The sequence below is a fragment of the Cyprinus carpio genome, chromosome B4, assembly GCF_018340385.1.
Source record: "Cyprinus carpio isolate SPL01 chromosome B4, ASM1834038v1, whole genome shotgun sequence".
Taxonomy (NCBI): domain Eukaryota; kingdom Metazoa; phylum Chordata; class Actinopteri; order Cypriniformes; family Cyprinidae; genus Cyprinus; species Cyprinus carpio.
Window position 1 is genome coordinate 2,731,247 of NC_056600.1, and position 16,745 is coordinate 2,747,991.

Below are 16,745 nucleotides of genomic sequence, written 5' to 3' on the forward strand. Positions count from 1 at the left end.
AGTTTGTTTCACGAAATCGTACTCACATCCAGGAGGGGTCACAGAGGAAGAATCTTTAGCAAGGAAACTGTTTTTTCACTTAAACAGTTTTCAAGGGTCCACGAACAGTGGTGTTTCCAAACACGGTTCGGCCGGACTAATCCGACACTGGATTCTTGTTTGATACTCCCGATTTGCAAACATTAGCAAAGGTAGTCATCAAACACCACTCTTAATTCTTTCAACGCAAATAAGTGCGACAACAGATTTTCAGCGTCTGATGAAAAACGCTCGAGCGCACCCTTGCATTTCAGGGTGATAACGCACTCGACAGCTGGTGTTTCCAGCTTGTTAATTCATATACCAGCTGTTCAAAACATACCGCTTGAAGTTCCTCGAAAATTCTGTCCCTGTCGTCTGAATTACTCTAGGTAACCCCGAACAGAGAGCAAAACACTTTACCAGCTCTGTAACCACCTACTGTTTTTCGCGTGTTCATAGATCGGCGAAGGCACAGCTTCGGGGTATCGCTGTGGTTGGCCTGCGCAAATTATAGTAAAGAACGTAACTGTGATGGCCAGCACTTACATCGCGATTTGGCTTCCTTTTGGCAAGGGGCCAACACATCCAAAATAAGTCTCTCAAACGGGCTCCCCTATGACAGGGAATAAGTTTGAGTGGCGCATTCGGCAATCACTTGATTATCTTGTGCCCACAATTTCCAGATGTGACAAGACCGAACGAATGCAGACACGGGACTTCAAACGTTGGCCAGAAAAAAATATCTAGCGATGCCGGTCGTAACGTTTTTGTAACACCAAGTGACCTGAACAAATATGTTCATGATCTTTCATAATTTGCAAACGACCCACTAGGAAGAACAATCTGATATACACGATCACTGCCTTGGTTTGACGGCTGTCAACACATCTTCATCCCAAAAGTAACCCACCAAAGCAAGTCTGAGACTCGAGTTCTATCAACAGCCGCACTGATGCATTTAAACAAGTTGAATCCGATGTTTTTGCGCAGCGATTAACTGTTCCCCTTTTTTCCCCCCACTTTTTTTTAGGAGGTTTCGTTTGCGCTGGAATTTCTCATCACACGGTAATGGAATGGGGTTTTAACAAGCCAATTTAACATTCTTGCGACCGTCAGGCAGTAGCTAAAAAGGAACTTGACAAGATCCACTTACAATCTTCAAATTTTTTTCTTTTGTGCACGTGTTAAGCAACACATGCCGAGAAAACAGGTGGAGAATTGTGACAGAGCAGCTACCTGCCTCACTAACATTAGCCCTTCGCTTGACACAATCGGGAATGGAAAAAACTTTAGCTCCAAGCCAACAAATCATTACCCAAGATCATACTCACGCCCTCCACAGGTTAACTGTGGCTGCACACCAATGCTAACAGGACCCGAAATGAGTGTCAATTTTTTTTAAATGGACTCCATGCAAACGGCACAGGAGTACAGCCCATCTCCAATACCTCGAATGAGTACATCAGAAAATTGTTTTGCCTGTATATGACCGCACTCGAAAACGGCAGTGTGCACTCTCCAATATCAGTGACTGTGCGGACCCTGTATCTCGCAGCATGACTATAGGCTTTTGCCTCAGAATCATCCGAAAGCGAAACTAAACCGGTTTGCAAAAATGATTCAAACACATTAGGGCTAGAATGCGGTGGCTGGTCCAGACACGGAATAAACGCTACCGCCCTTTAGACTTGCTATCTTTTTGCTGCCAGGCTTTACAATTTGTGATAAGATGACCAGGATCAAGGCATAAAAACAAGCTCTTTTTTTTAGTCAGGACGTTTTAATGTTATTTGCTTCATCGTCAGCCCTAACAAAATCTTACCCCTTAAACATCCTTTTTTCTCCTCATCCCTACATCCGCAATGAAGGGTGCTTTATGAGCGCGCTCCCATAACCGGGAATACAGTCTTATGAGTGAGCACGAATTCGTCTGCATGTATTGCTGCATCAGAAAGCTTAAAATACTCTCTGCTCGTTCAAATGTACCACAATACTTTCGGGGCAGACAGCTCGTAAAATCTTCGAGTAAGATCAACTCTTGCATAACCCTCAAGAGTCGTAATCTTAGTAGAAAGCAGCACACCATTTCTCGAAATAACGCTCTCTTCCTCACGCGTCCAAACTCCACAAAGGTGTTTGCTTGGCTGCTGCTTTTGAACATGCCCCTAAATCTCTGTCGGTACCCTCCGGTACTAACTCGTACGCGCGCAATACACAGCCACTTTTCACAACATCATAATTCAGTGAAGTCTTCAATTGGCAGGCCGCAAAAATCTCTTGCGCCTTGCCCAACGAGATTACACTGCAATAATATTGCCACACATCTCTCTAGGCCATTTCAATGTAGCCGCAAACACGTTCGAAAGGCCACGAAGTACTATCGACCTCAGTCTCACTGAATGGGCGAACGAGTTTGACATACCTACTAATGTCAAAGTCGGGTTGATCCATCTCAGAGCTACCGGACAGCCCCAGCCTGGAGCGTGGTGACGGAACTGGTCTCTTACACATCTGAGCTTCCAGGTCCAATTTACGCAGCTTAACATCTCGATCAGCGCGTTATCTCCAACTCTTTCAGCCGAAGCAGTTGCGTTTTCATATTCCTGTTTCTTTAACTCAAGATCTAACTCTCTTAAGCGAACATTTACCATTGGATCTACTTGAGAAGGCTTTTTACATTCCCCGAATATACATCGTCAAATACCTCTCCATCAGTCTCTGCCTCCGGAACCTCCAGCTATGGAACGTTCAGGCAAAATCCATGTCTCTACTAACCTAGCGTACAACTCCTCCTTAACAACCTGCTTCCGTTCCTCTTTAGAAACAGTTATTTAAAGAAATCCGCTATCTGTATCAGGTCTACTTTCCTAACCCCACCGTTCAAATTCTCTTAACGTGGGCGAAAGAGTGAACTTAACTAATCGAAATCCATCCTAAACCCTATGAACTTCCCCTCCCCCATCAAAAGATCAAAACAGCCAACGCAAAAGGCTTTGACGACAGATAACTGATTCAAACAAACAACCTAACAAATCAACCACGAACACAACAAGCCCCCAATTGCTATGGTGTCACGGCCATACGAATTACAAAAGGACAGCGAACACGGCCAAACAAAACACCAAATGTTATAATACCGGACAAAATACCAATTAGCAAAACGGCTGGCACGAAGCCCCCAATTGTCCACGTCCTCCCTCCCAGTCTAGGGTCGGGGATTCCGACACATTAAAATAAAGAATTTAGAGACACATGCCCCGCCCCTCTCTGTCCCAGCTGACACAAACACAACGTGAGCGAGAGTAAATAATTCAAGAGAAAGCTTTTAAATTCACAAAGTAACATAACAGTAAGCGTGAATCTTCATGAGGGGTTATGGCCAAAATAACAAACAAAAGAGGAACTAACTAAGAGGACAATTGTTTAAACATAACTTACCTAAGCACCAAAACCCAAAACACAAATACATCAGTCTCCCCTTTACTCCCTAGCTGTCCAAACAAGAGAAAACAAGGGATCCTAAAGCCAATGGCACCTCCTCCCTCGGCTTCCAAAACAAACAAAAGATTACATTAAAGCAAACATAAGAACAATATGACTCTCAGTCGAGACGGCACCACCCAACAGCTACCATCAGGGCATGCGATGAAATGTCTTTGGGGCAGGAGACGGCGGGCAGAACGGCAGCGGCCAATACCTGTGGAGCTCTGCAACGCGCATACACATCGAGCTCCCAACTCCGAACCACATCAACCGACACACCCACATGTCGAATGACCGACACGCCTCCCTCATGCCATCCATTGAAAAATTTTAGGGGGTATAAGATTCAAATCAGCCATGATGATGTCTAAATATACATTCAAATTATAAATAAATATATAATAAAAAAATCAACCATGATGATCTAAAAATAAAACATAAAAAATAATAAATATGTTATGTTTGAAAAAAAAAAAAAAATATATATATAATATTATATATCTATATATATATATACTATAGATTCTTTGTGTGTGTGTGTGTGTGTGTTTTTGGTGTGTGTGTGTGTGTGTGTGTGAATATGTGTGTGTAGTGTGGTATATATATATATATATCCCCTTGTGTGTATAATTGATATATTTCAATTTAAAAAATATATATTTCAATTGCATTAATTGAAAATATGATCGTTTTCCCTAATATTTGTATTGTTTCCTAATATTTGTAAATGTGTGTAATATCCCCTCAAAAAAAAAAAAAAAAAAATTGAAATAACATTATACATTCTTTCCATTAAAAAAAAGAGAGAAAAAAAGTTATGATTATTGTATTCTTATTTTGGTATAATTAAACTACTATTATAGCTTCGATTAAAATCATTTTTTATTTTTGTTTTCTGTTTTGTTTTTCATTTGAGTAATTTTGTAATTTTTGTAGTATTTTATAAATCTGTACTTTTTAAATTATACATCCATTTTTTATTTGAATTTGAGTTCTTTTAGTACATCAAGTTAAACTAAATTAAAAATGTTAAAGTTTTTTTTTCTTCAGTTAATGTCTGTGTAAAAAAAAAAAAAAAAAAAAAAAAAAAATTTTTAAAATTTAGTTTCAGTTTTACTTTTGGTTTTTAATCTTCAATCTGTTTTGACATCCCAGTATCATGAAACAGTGTTTACCTTTGTACGTTTAATGCTTGGTCCCCCAATATCTGTCTCCTGAAGCAAAACCAGCAGAGATCCATCAAAAAGTAAAATAATTCTAGCAGCAATCACATAATGAGAAGACGTCTCGCGTCTCATTAAACCCCGTCCGCACTCATATTAATTAAAAGTCTATTCCCAGAAAGAGACAGGCCCAGGTACGAGGGCAAATGTGGTTAGCACATCCCATTAGGTGTGTAAACGCACTTGATTAAAGCTGAACGCACCTCTAATTGATGGGAGCAGATTATTCTGGGACGTCCGGCCCCAATGGACTCAGTCTGGAAGCTGAAATCTCATAGCATTTATCTCTATCTGTCACTAACTCACATGAAATCCACATGTCATGTTCATGCTGCCAGCCAGACTCAAATAAAAACACAGCATAAAACAATTTATATAGTACACAGTGCTCAAGGATTGAGGTTTGCTGTAGGAAGAGAGCCTGTGGTAGAAGTAGAGGTAAATGGTTTGATTCGTTACACTGTAGCGTCCTCTGTTGCTCACAGGAGTAACTACACTCTTGAGGATTCCTGGTGACTAGTTTGTGGTTGTAGTTATAAATAAACTAAAGGAAAAAGTGTTAGGAAATAGTGTACAATACCTTTGAACGGTTGAGCTCACTTTTATTTATTTGTATCTATCTTGATTAGTTGACTAGCATTTTTATCAGTCAAAATGCAAAGTGGACCAGACTTGCAACTTTTTCTGACCAAGAATCTCCTAATTCTTTCTCGGACAGGAATTCGCCTTATTTTTAACGTTCAATTTTTTTTTTAAGTCACAATTAAAACGAACTGGAATCAGAGAAAGTGCCTAAATTTTCTTGTATCTAATGAAGAAAACTTAAGCAAATCCGGTCTGAAACTGGTCTCACTCTAAAGTGCTCATTTTATTAACTTATAAACATGACTTTACCCTGCAGATATTGCATAGAATCCAGCCAATCTAGCTGCTTTTATGTGCAATATCAGAGGATCAGTGAATGGCTAAATATTCTGTGAAGACTTTGGCCATACATGGATGTATAAGGTTAGAAACAACATTCAGAACCGTTCCAGCCCTTGCTTTTCTTACCTGACAGTAATGAGAAGATCTCAGCTGCTGCAGTCCAGCCATGCAACACCTTGTTGTTTTCTCACACCATCCATCTGCTAAACTCTAGAGACTTCTGAGGGTGAAGATCCCAGAAGCACACTTTCGTTTTATGTACAGAGTCCATTTCTTTTGATTTAATAACAGCTGAGCGTCTTGCCTTCATGCATTGATCTGATTGGCTGATTAGATGTTTGCATTAAGGAGAGGAACAGGTGAGTCTAATAACATGGAATATCTAAAACTGCTACTGCATAAAAACAATATAAGGACAAAATCTGACCAGTTAAAGACTAATAACCCTAGAAATGTAATGCAGAGTGCAATAATAAACACCAGCACACGTATTTTATTTTTGGAGTATATTTAAGGCTTTCAAAAGTTGATCATAATAAATATATTCATCTAAACCACACCATATACAAGGCAAAAACAATGAGCACAAGATGTACAGAGTCTGATCACATGCCAATGATCTCCAAATGCTAAATCACATCATTCAAAGACCATGCAACAAAATATGTTTCTAATAGGACCAGTTGCATGTTTTTAAAATGATGCCTAAAACACAGCAGCAGCGATTGTTGGTTTGAAACAGTCACCAAAAATATTACTGAACATTTTGATTTAGGAATCAACACCACTTTGGAACATTCATATTTTTTCTTTATATTCTTAAAATATGATTGGCAAAATGATGAAACAAAATAGGTAACAAAAATTTGTAACTTGAAACAGATCAGGCTTTGAAAAGCAGATTTGTGAAAGCATTAAATTTGAAAAAAAGTGGCACAGAATGCAACAGCGTGCATGAACATCATCTCACGTACGATCACATTTAGTGTTTGGTATTTGATTCAAGCTCAAAAAATGTTTTAAAAACTAAAGCTCAAAGCTGTAACGCCTCTCTAAAAACCTCCCGTTTTGAGGTCCTCACATCTGAAAAGTGATTGTCATCCAGAATCATGCAGCTGTGTTAAACCTCCTCCGCAGGACACGGCGAACATGCAAATGACACACGATCCGCAAAACACCGCTAGCTGCCTTGTTTCCATTCCTGTAGCCTCACCGAAACACAGAGGGAAATGAAGCCACTTCTGCAGGTGCATACTGACATACCTGTGATTATGACTGACTCAAACTAAGAGAGACGCAGAGAACACTTACAAGTTTACATTCACATCTAGTTTCACTTCAGTAATGTGATGTGTTTCTTCTGTACGTCATTATTTGTTATTATCGACATAATCTTCATTAAAAAACTATAGATTTCAGAAAGGCTGACTAAGGGCTCCTGAACTAATGACTAAATGGTTAATTGGCTTTTTCTTGCTATTATTTTCCCCACCCACATGGCCTTGATGAGGTCAGCAAACAAGAAAGTCATTTTAGAGGTGGGGCAAGTTATTACATTGTGATAAAAAATTAAGACAACAAACAATTTCTGCTTTGGAATAACCTCACTGATTAATTATTTGATTTGAAAAAATCCAGTAAAATCAGTAATATTGTGAAATATTATTACAACATAAAATAACAGTCTTCTATATGAATATATTTAAAAATTTAATTTATTCCTTTGATGCAAAGCTGAATTTCTGCTGCTTAATATTTTGTGGAAACCATAATCAGCTACAATGCAAATGTTTAGGGCAAGAAAGATTTTTAAAAAATAAAATAAAAAGAAGAAGAAAATATTCAGCTTTGCATCACAGGAATAAATTACTTTTTACAATATATTCATATGGAAAACAGCTATTTTAAATTGCAATAATATTTCACAATTTTTTACAGCATTTTTTGTCAAATACAAGCAGCCATGGTGAACATAAGAGACTTCTTTTATAAACATTACTATAATTATTATTATTTGTATTTATTTTTTTTTAAGTGCGAACGTTGTGGATTTTAATTTCAATTAACTTCAAATGCAGTAAAATATGTAGGTGTAGGCATTGAAACCTGTAAGTAGTGTTGACTGCTTCTTTACAAGGAATAAAATAAATAAATAAATAGATTTGCGTCCGATTCTCGTCACAGTTACTCTGGCCTGTTACGTCTTCGTAATCCAGCTGTCAGATCTTCTGGATGATTCTGAGTGACTGTAACATCATCTACACTGATGTCAGCCGAGTCCTCGAGGGACGGCATACTAGAGTCACTCTCGCTTCCCACGTCTTCCTCTCCCGCCGCGGCTCTGTTCTCCTCCTCCAGCTCCTCCTCTCCCTCACACTCAGGCCGGAGCTCTCGGTGATCATGTGGCTGCGTTTCAGTGTGTGTTTGTGATTCCATCTGAGTTTCTGGAAGCGTCTCGGCTGCGGCCAGAGTCTCAATGAGTTTGTCTAAATTACGCTCACTTGTCGGCTCTAAAAGAAATAACCACATGATTTGCAACACCCATCACCACAATGCTAAAATACATGCTTACAAGTACAACAGCGTTTCTAGTCACTTAAAATGTGTGCATGTCACAGCACTGTGTGTGAAAATACAAAATACCAAAGCAAGTGTCACTTAGGCGTCTAACACATCGCTGTTCAACTCCACCGCTGTGAATGGCAGCGTGACCTACATGATGTTGGCTGATTTAGTGCTACTTTATCCAACTAACTTGCTTGCGATACATTTTCAAAGACATGTGAGCTTCTTTACTGCGGACATCTGCATTAGTAGTGAGTAAACTAAAACTTGCATTACTGCAACATAACTAGTACTCACTCACTGACATGAATGCAAACTCACATGTAAAAGATTTATGTTTACAGCCTCCAATTAGGTTTAACATTAATACATAAAATGCAATTAAATGCATTTTAGATATTAAATGTCATTCTCGGTACTGTAATGCCAAAAATAATGACATCATTTATAAGTATACATAAAAATCAATAAACAATAAAAATGAATAAATAGATTATATATTATTTAAGGATTTGTTGTCCTTCTAAACTGCACTTTTTTTTAATGATTGATTTTTAAAATAATTTAAGTAAAATAAAAAATACATAATAATGGATAAATAATAAAAATCAATAAATAATAATAATTGATAAATAATAGCCAAATTATTTAAGGATATGTCAAACTTCTAATTGCCTGATTGCTTATTTGAAAAAATTATTTAATTAAAAATTAAAATACATAAATATGGATAAAGAAAAATCAATAAATAATAATAATGGATAAATAATAGCCAAATTATTTAAGGATATGTCAAACTTCTAATTGCCTGATTGCTTATTTGAAACAAAATTATTTAAATAAAAATAAAAATAGATAAACATGGATAAAGAAAAATAAAATAAATAATATAGATAAAAATAAATAAATAATAAAAGTAGATAAATAATAGCCAAATTATTTAAGGATTTGTCAAACTTCTAATTGCCCGATAACAAAATTATTTAAATAAAATTAAATATGGATAAATAAAAATAAAATAAATAATATAGATAAAAATCAATAAATAATAAAAATAAATAAACAGAAGATAGATGAATTATCTTAGGACTTGTTGCACTTCTAAAGCCCCGTTCACACCAAGAGCGATAACTATAAAGAGAACAATATTAGCGTCCACACCAGCGGACGATATCGTCTACTTATTCTAAGCACATGCTCGTCTGCTGAATTTGCCAAATTGCTGATTTTAAGGAAAAATGGATAGATAATAGGTAAGTATAATTATCTAAGGATTTGTTCTCCTCCTAAATTGTGTAACTTCTGCTTTTACTTGTGTGTGTGTAGATAGATAGATAGACCGTTTTCAAAAGCCTTTAATTTATACAGTTAACTGTACTGTATGTGGCACTTGTTTCCATGAGTCTGAGCGCTGGTGTTATTGTTATCGACCGGCAGTGAGACTAACATGCTTGTGCAGTACTGTGTTAATTGCGTGGCGTGTGTACAGGAGCAGATGTGTTTACCTTCTATCCTGATGTTTGGACACTCCATGCCTCTCTTCTTCATTAGCTGCCGAATGCACTGCAGCTGCGACATGATCTCGCTCTTCTGCTCCATGGCAACAGACTTCACACTGCAGAACAACACCCAGAATAAACAATCCCACACAGCTGAAAGCCAACAACGAGCCGCTCGCCACCAGCGTGCATTTCAATGTCTCAAACCACATTTTTGTTTTTGCATAACCAAAACATTCAGGCTACGATTTTGCTTTAACCAAATGCATTGTTGCATGACTGAATAAATCACATTTATTTAAAACAAAGAGGTTTGCAGGTGTTCAGCTTCTCACTGTCATGTGCATGTCTGCTCTCACCAGTTGGTAAGCGGGTCCAGCTGGGTCAGGATGGAGTTGAGCATCTTCTCGGTCTGAGCCAGTCTCTGCTCCAGCTCATTCAGCTGATTCTCTGTGGAAAACCACAAATGCTTCAGAAAAATCACTTCCTGAAGATATAAAATGATTGGTGGCATTTCTAAGAAAGCACTTTTAAGCATCCTCATTCATGCACGCTGTTAGACTTGAAGAACCTCAGACACTTGGATCTTCTGAGACGCGGACAATACACACACACTCAGTGCATTAACATACAGACTTTGGTTTCTACATCTCACTTGTCCATTTAATGAATTGTAACCTCCTTCAATCTTTAGACAAAAAGGATGTCATAAAATTATCCCATGCAACTCATTCCATATTCCAAATGTGTTCTTAAGGCATACGGCAAATCGAAAATGTAATCTATTATTTAAAAAAAATTTGTTGGATCCAATATAGTCGGCACAGCATTGACTTTTAGTTTCAATCTTTCTGAAAATTTTAATATTGAATCGTGCCTTGTTTGTAAACGAATCTGCAGTAAAATTAAGCGAACAAAGGACCGAATTCTTACTGACATGGTCTGGGTCTTCATTAAAAAAAAAACTTCATTAAAAAAAAGTTCATTCCTAACGTTAGGATCAGAACGAAGGCAACACAAACACTGTTTTTCCACAGCTTGAAAGTGAACAGCGTCTTCTTGTCTTCAGAGCATCTTTATCGCTTTGTTTCTACATAAACCTGTAGCCTCTCTCGTAAACACTACGCTACATGCATGTAGAATCAGTGGGCGGGGCTAAACAGGCAGCGATGTAGAATCAGTGGGCGTGGCTAAACAGGCAGCGATGTAGAATCAGTGGGAGGGGCTAAACAGGCAGCGATGTAGAATCAGTGGGCGTGGCTAAACAGGCAGCGATGTAGAATCAGTGGGCGGGGCTAAACAGGCAGCGATGTGGAATCAGTGGGCTGGGCTAAACAGGCAGCGATGTGGAATCAGTGGGCTGGGCTAAACAGGCAGCGATGTGGAATCAGTGGGCGGGGCTAACCAGGCAGCGATGTGGAATCAGTGGGCTGGGCTAAACAGGCAGCGATGTGGAATCAGTGGGCGGGGCTAAACAGGCAGCGATGTAGAATCAGTGGGCGGGGCTAAACAGGCAGCGATGTAGAATCAGTGGGCGGGGCTAAACAGGCAGCGATGTAGAATCAGTGGGCGGGGCTAAACAGGCAGCGATGTAGAATCAGTGGAGCGGGGCCTAAACAGGCAGCGATGTAGAATCAGTGGGCGGTGGCTAAACAGGCAGCGATGTAGAATCAGTGGGCGGGGCTAAAACAGGCAGCGATGTAGAATCAGCGGGCCGTGGCTAAACAGGCAGTGGGCAGGGGGCAGGGCTAAACAGGCAGCGATGTAGAATCAGTGGGCGGGGCTAAACAGGCAGCGATGTAGAAGCAGGCGTCGATCTTCTTTTGCGAAGGCGGTGCTTATCCACACTATTACATCACAGAGTACAACATTCCACAAGCTGTTGTTTTGGCAGACTGGCTTCAATAAAAGCTGATTTTACACTAACGACAAAGTTCTGAGTTCTGAAACTTACAGGATGCTTTTATAGTATACTGACCTCATATATGTAAAAAGATCAAGGGAATTTTGGTTTCTCAGTTCATGGGCCCTTTAATATATCCATTCTGAAACAGTCAGACAGGATTCTAGAAAGTGTGCAAAGAGCGCTCCCTGTATAAGTCAAGTCAAGTCAGCTTTATTGTCAATTCTTCCACATGTACAATACATACATACAGAGAATCGAAATTGCGTTAATCGACGCTGAGGTTAGTTATGGACTAAAATGCATAATCACTAAAAGCTGTCATTCACTTCAGTTAATGGCAATCCCACAACATGCCATTAATCAGTGAAGCTGTCTGCACTGCATGATGAATCCACTTTTTACATCATATCTACACATTGTTATGATGAGAGGATTCGCGATCTTGCAGAACTCAGACAAAAACTTGACATTTTGAGTGGTGAGTGAACATCTGACACTCCCCAGAACACAAATACGCAACGGAGCTTTATGTCAGTATCAGATGGGGCCCGGGGCCCCAGCGAGTGACACTTACAGTCATGTTTGGTATCATTTGAATGGTCTCAGGTCGACTGGTACAATGTTCTCAATCTTACAAGAAGTAGATTAAAAGGTAATACATATCATGAGTGATTATAGATAATTTGCTTACTGTAAAGGGTGTGCCATTTTCCAGTGTCTTTCATGCAAATTACCATCTGTCCCCAAAAAGGTGTAAACTCTCACGCCTAGGACTTGATCAAAACTATTTCCAATTGTTAGTTCTTGTCTCCATTTGGAGGATTTGGTCAGTCTTGGTCTGAAGTACTTAAGAAAATGCTGCACAAAGATCAGCGTGCTTCTGTGGCCAGATGAGCCCGTGGTACTATGCATCTTTCTTAAGTCAGGTATGCATTCTTTACTCTTAGATTTATCTTTGAGAATTTGATGTCTAGAACTGATTTGCTATCTCTGAATTGACTCTGAATGTAATTGTCATAACACATATTTACCTGACTGATAATAAATTGTTACATTTGATTTTATTCAGACTTACTCTGAGATTATCGACTCTGGTAGATTATGTTAAATCCATAACACCACAAATCGACGCTGAGGTTAGTTACGCACTAAAATGCATCTTAGGTGGAGCAGAGAGGTGTTGTTGATCAATCTAAATAGGGTGAGCCTCGACCTCTGATCATTGTAATATTATTCTAACTAAATGCGTGTGGAAGACTCAACATGTTACAGGAATGAGATTTATAACACTGAATAAGATTAAACTGTTAAAGAGAATAATCATAAGTCTAGATAAATTATCCTATCAATGATCAATAATAATTGGCATTCTAAACTAAATTCAAGGTCATGGTAAAATGGAGTTAGATTAGAATTTAATTGAAATTAAGATACTTCGCGCACCGAAAAGGCTGAATGCGCAGGAAACCTTCAGCCACCCAACGAAGGTAAGTCGACCTGACAACACACACCTGTCTTCACAGATTTCTTCACTCCTCGAGCTGTTTTGGCTTTCTGAGCTTCAGAATCGCTTGCAGACTTTATCTGAAAACACAAAAACAAAGACTTAAGCAACTTAAACAGCAAACCAGAAGGTGTTTTTGTCCCTGGAAAAATTGCCTTTGGTTTTCAGTACACAAATAATCATAAAGAAACTTTTAGGTAGAAAGACAGAAATAGTATTTTTTGTAAAACATACTCTTAATGATCTATTTTTCACACTGTATATTAAGGCCCATTTTTTTTTTTATGAATTGTGCATTTAATCACAATCAAGTACATTTCCCATCCAAATCATCATTATTAAAAAACTGTAAACTGTAAAATAAAAAGTTAGAGTATGTTTTACAAGAAAACACTGCAAAATTTCACATTTAATCAAACGTATTCCTTACCATTTCTTTGTAATTATTTGTGTAATTTACTAACAATTTGTATTTATAACACACAATATCAAAATCCTTTTAATTTCCTTAAAATTTTAAAAAAAAAAAATATTATTGGATTATATTTGACAAGAAAATAGTGTATCAGTCTTTCTCATTTTTTAATTTCATGTTTAATTCAATGTGTTAATACCTGCTATTTCTATGTAATTATGTCTTAAAGTTGCTGGCATTTTTTTTTTAATATGCTTTTTCTAAAAAAAAATAATAATAATAAAAATAAACAAATAAAAATACACTAGTTTGTAAACTCTCTCTATCTCTCTCTCTCTCTCTCTCTCTCTCTCTATATATATATATATATATATATATAGTCGTTCTACTAAATTAAATAAATAAATATATAAATAAAATAAATAAATAAATAAATAAATAACTATAGATATATATATATATATATATATATATATATATATATAATATATATATATTATATATATATATATTATATATATATATATATATTATTATTATTTTATTTATTTAGTAAAACGACTTTAACAAGCAAGAAAAGGCTATTTCAGTTTTTCTACTTCAAAACTTCATGGTTAATTCTATCTGTTACTTGCCATTTCTTTCTAACTGCTACATAAAACTTTTGTATAACAAACTAATGCATAACAACAAAAGTCAGCACCTTTAGAAACTTATACGCGGCGAAGAGCCCGACCCCGATGGCGTAGATGGGCATGAGGGTGAAGACGTAGCCCTTATTGCTGTTGGGTTTGTATTTGTCACTCTTCAGCTCCTGCTCCATGAGTTTCTTCAGCGGCTGCATGTTCTCCAGGCTCTGAGACATCGGAGGCGCCGCGTTCCTGTGGATCTGCTGCTGACTTTTCACTCCTCCGGGACCGGGACCTGCAGAACCACACACAATCATTGTCCTTCACATACACATGCAGGGTTTCTGAAGGTAAATTTAAGACCTTTTCTAAGATTAAGTAAAGAAAAGATGAGGAATAGATATGTCAATATGTTCTCTACAGCTTCCAAAAGATCTCCATTACTTCATGTTCTCGTAAAACAAGACTTCAAATCATTTTGCATCTCAAGTAAATGTTTCTGAACTAGAAAACAAAACAAAAATACTGAGGAAAATACTAATCTTTTAATACCATGAATATGAATTTAAAATGTTCTTTTTAAGGCCTTAATTTGTGGAAGGGTGAATTGAGACCTTTTTAAGATCTTTTTGAGACGTTCTTAGACCCACAGTATCCGTGTGCTCCAGAGAGGCTGCTTATATACTGCACATCATTATAAATTAAACAAAGACATATGTGACCCTGGACCAAGAAACCAGTCATAAGAGTCAGTTTTTTTAAATTGAGATTTATACATCATTGAAAGCGAATAAATAAGATGACGGAATGGATACAAGAGAGATACAACTATTTGAAAATCTGGAGTCTGAGGGTGCAAAAAGATCTAAATATTGAGAAAATCGCCTTTAATGTTGTCCAAATAAAGTTCTTAGCAATGAATAATAATCAAAAATTAAGTGTATATTTATTTACAGTAGGAAATTTACTAAATATCTTCATGGAACATGATCTTTACTTAATATCCTAATGATTTGGTGACTGTTTTTGAGGGTCACATATATAAAAATGAATATGAAAATGGTGTTAAACATGACAAACAGATACAATGACAGAAATATTTTTTGGAGTAAACGCAACAGACCCGAGACGTAACATTAGTAAAATCCAGCAAAAGCCAACAATAAACCAAAAATAAATGCTAAGCTCTAATTTATATGCAGAAATATATGTGACCCTGGAACACAAAAGCAGTCATGAGTAGCACAGGTATATTTGTAGCAATAGACAACAACACATTTTATGGGTCAGAATGATACATTTTTCTTTTATGCCAAAAAATCATTAGGATATTAAGTAAAGATCATGTTCCATGAAGATATTTTGTACATTTCCTACCGTGAATATTTCAAAAACATAATTTTTAATTCGTAATATGCATTGCTAAGGACCTAATTAGTACAAATTTTCTCGATATTTTTATTTAAAATTTTTTTTTTTTTTTTTTTGCTCCTTCAAATTCCAGATTTTCAAATAGCTGAATCTCAACCAAATATTGTCATATTCTAACAAACCACACATCAATGGAAAGCTTATTTATTCAGATTCCAAATGATGTATAAATCTAAATTTAAAAAAAGTGACCCTCATGACTGGTTTTGTGGTCCAGGGTCACATAAACTGGTAAACACGGAGCCAAAAAGTAAACAAACACAGCCGAGGCTGGTCCTCTCGAGTCCGCACCTCTCCTGTTGATCCGCGGCTGACCGTCTCCGCTTCCCCCGCCGCCGAACATCCGCGGGAACAGCACAAACACCAACAGCACCGCCGTGAACGCCACTACGAGCTGCTGCGAGGAGGACAGCAACATCTCTGAGCCACAATTAATACATTTATGAGGACGATTCTCCGATTCTCCCACCGTTTTTGACTAAATGTCTTCCTCGGTGTGTTTGTTCGACAGAATTCTCGCAAGAGCGCCATCACTGACCTCTACAGGACTGGCGTGGAATTACTACTCGGCGGTATTTGTGACCCTGGAGCACAAAATCGGTCATAAGAGTAAATTTTTTGACATTGCGATTTATAAGTCATCTGAAAACTAAATAATTAGGCTTCCCATTGATGTATGGTTTGTTAGGATACGACAGTATTTGGCTGAGATACAACAATTTGAAATTTGGAATTCAATTGTGCAAAAAAATCTTTTAAATAGCAATGCATATTATTAATCAAAAATTACGTTTTGATATATTTACAGTAGGAAATTTACTAAATATATTCATGGAACATGATCCTTTATATCCTAATGATTTTTGGCATAAAAGAAAAATTTATCATTTTGACCCAAACAATGTATTTTTGGCTATTGCTATAAATAAACCCGTGCTGCTTAAGACTAGTTTTGTGTTGCAGGGTCACATTTATCAGTTGAATATGTGTGGCATCCGGTGTTATTAACATTCAGTTATTTTCAGTTGTGGTTAGAAGGGATGCAGCAAAAAAACAGGAAGCTAACAATAAATTAGATTGTGTTTTATTAACATCTACATCTACCCCAACCCTAAACCTACCCCTTACAATAATGCAAAAAC

At 37.2% G+C, this 16,745-nt stretch overlaps 1 protein-coding gene and 1 long non-coding RNA gene across 2 annotated transcripts; both read right to left on the bottom strand.

Moving 5' to 3' along the window:
• Nucleotides 1-4,679: 4,679 nt before the first annotated feature.
• Nucleotides 4,680-7,575, bottom strand: LOC122136967. The gene is made up of 3 exons (XR_006154451.1): nucleotides 5,781-7,575; nucleotides 4,931-4,991; nucleotides 4,680-4,718 (listed from the first exon to the last, which is right to left on the bottom strand). It is a non-coding gene; the product is annotated as an uncharacterized LOC122136967 (long non-coding RNA).
• Nucleotides 7,576-7,685: 110 nt separating this feature from the next.
• On the bottom strand, nucleotides 7,686-16,116 carry ccdc107 (coiled-coil domain containing 107). Its single transcript, XM_019080686.2, has 6 exons — nucleotides 15,895-16,116; nucleotides 14,247-14,467; nucleotides 13,136-13,208; nucleotides 10,078-10,168; nucleotides 9,725-9,834; nucleotides 7,686-8,164 (listed from the first exon to the last, which is right to left on the bottom strand). Exons 1-6 carry the CDS (start codon nucleotides 16,019-16,021, stop codon nucleotides 7,839-7,841), a joined length of 948 nt encoding a protein of 315 aa, XP_018936231.2. The 5' UTR covers nucleotides 16,022-16,116; the 3' UTR covers nucleotides 7,686-7,838.
• Nucleotides 16,117-16,745: the final 629 nt, after the last annotated feature.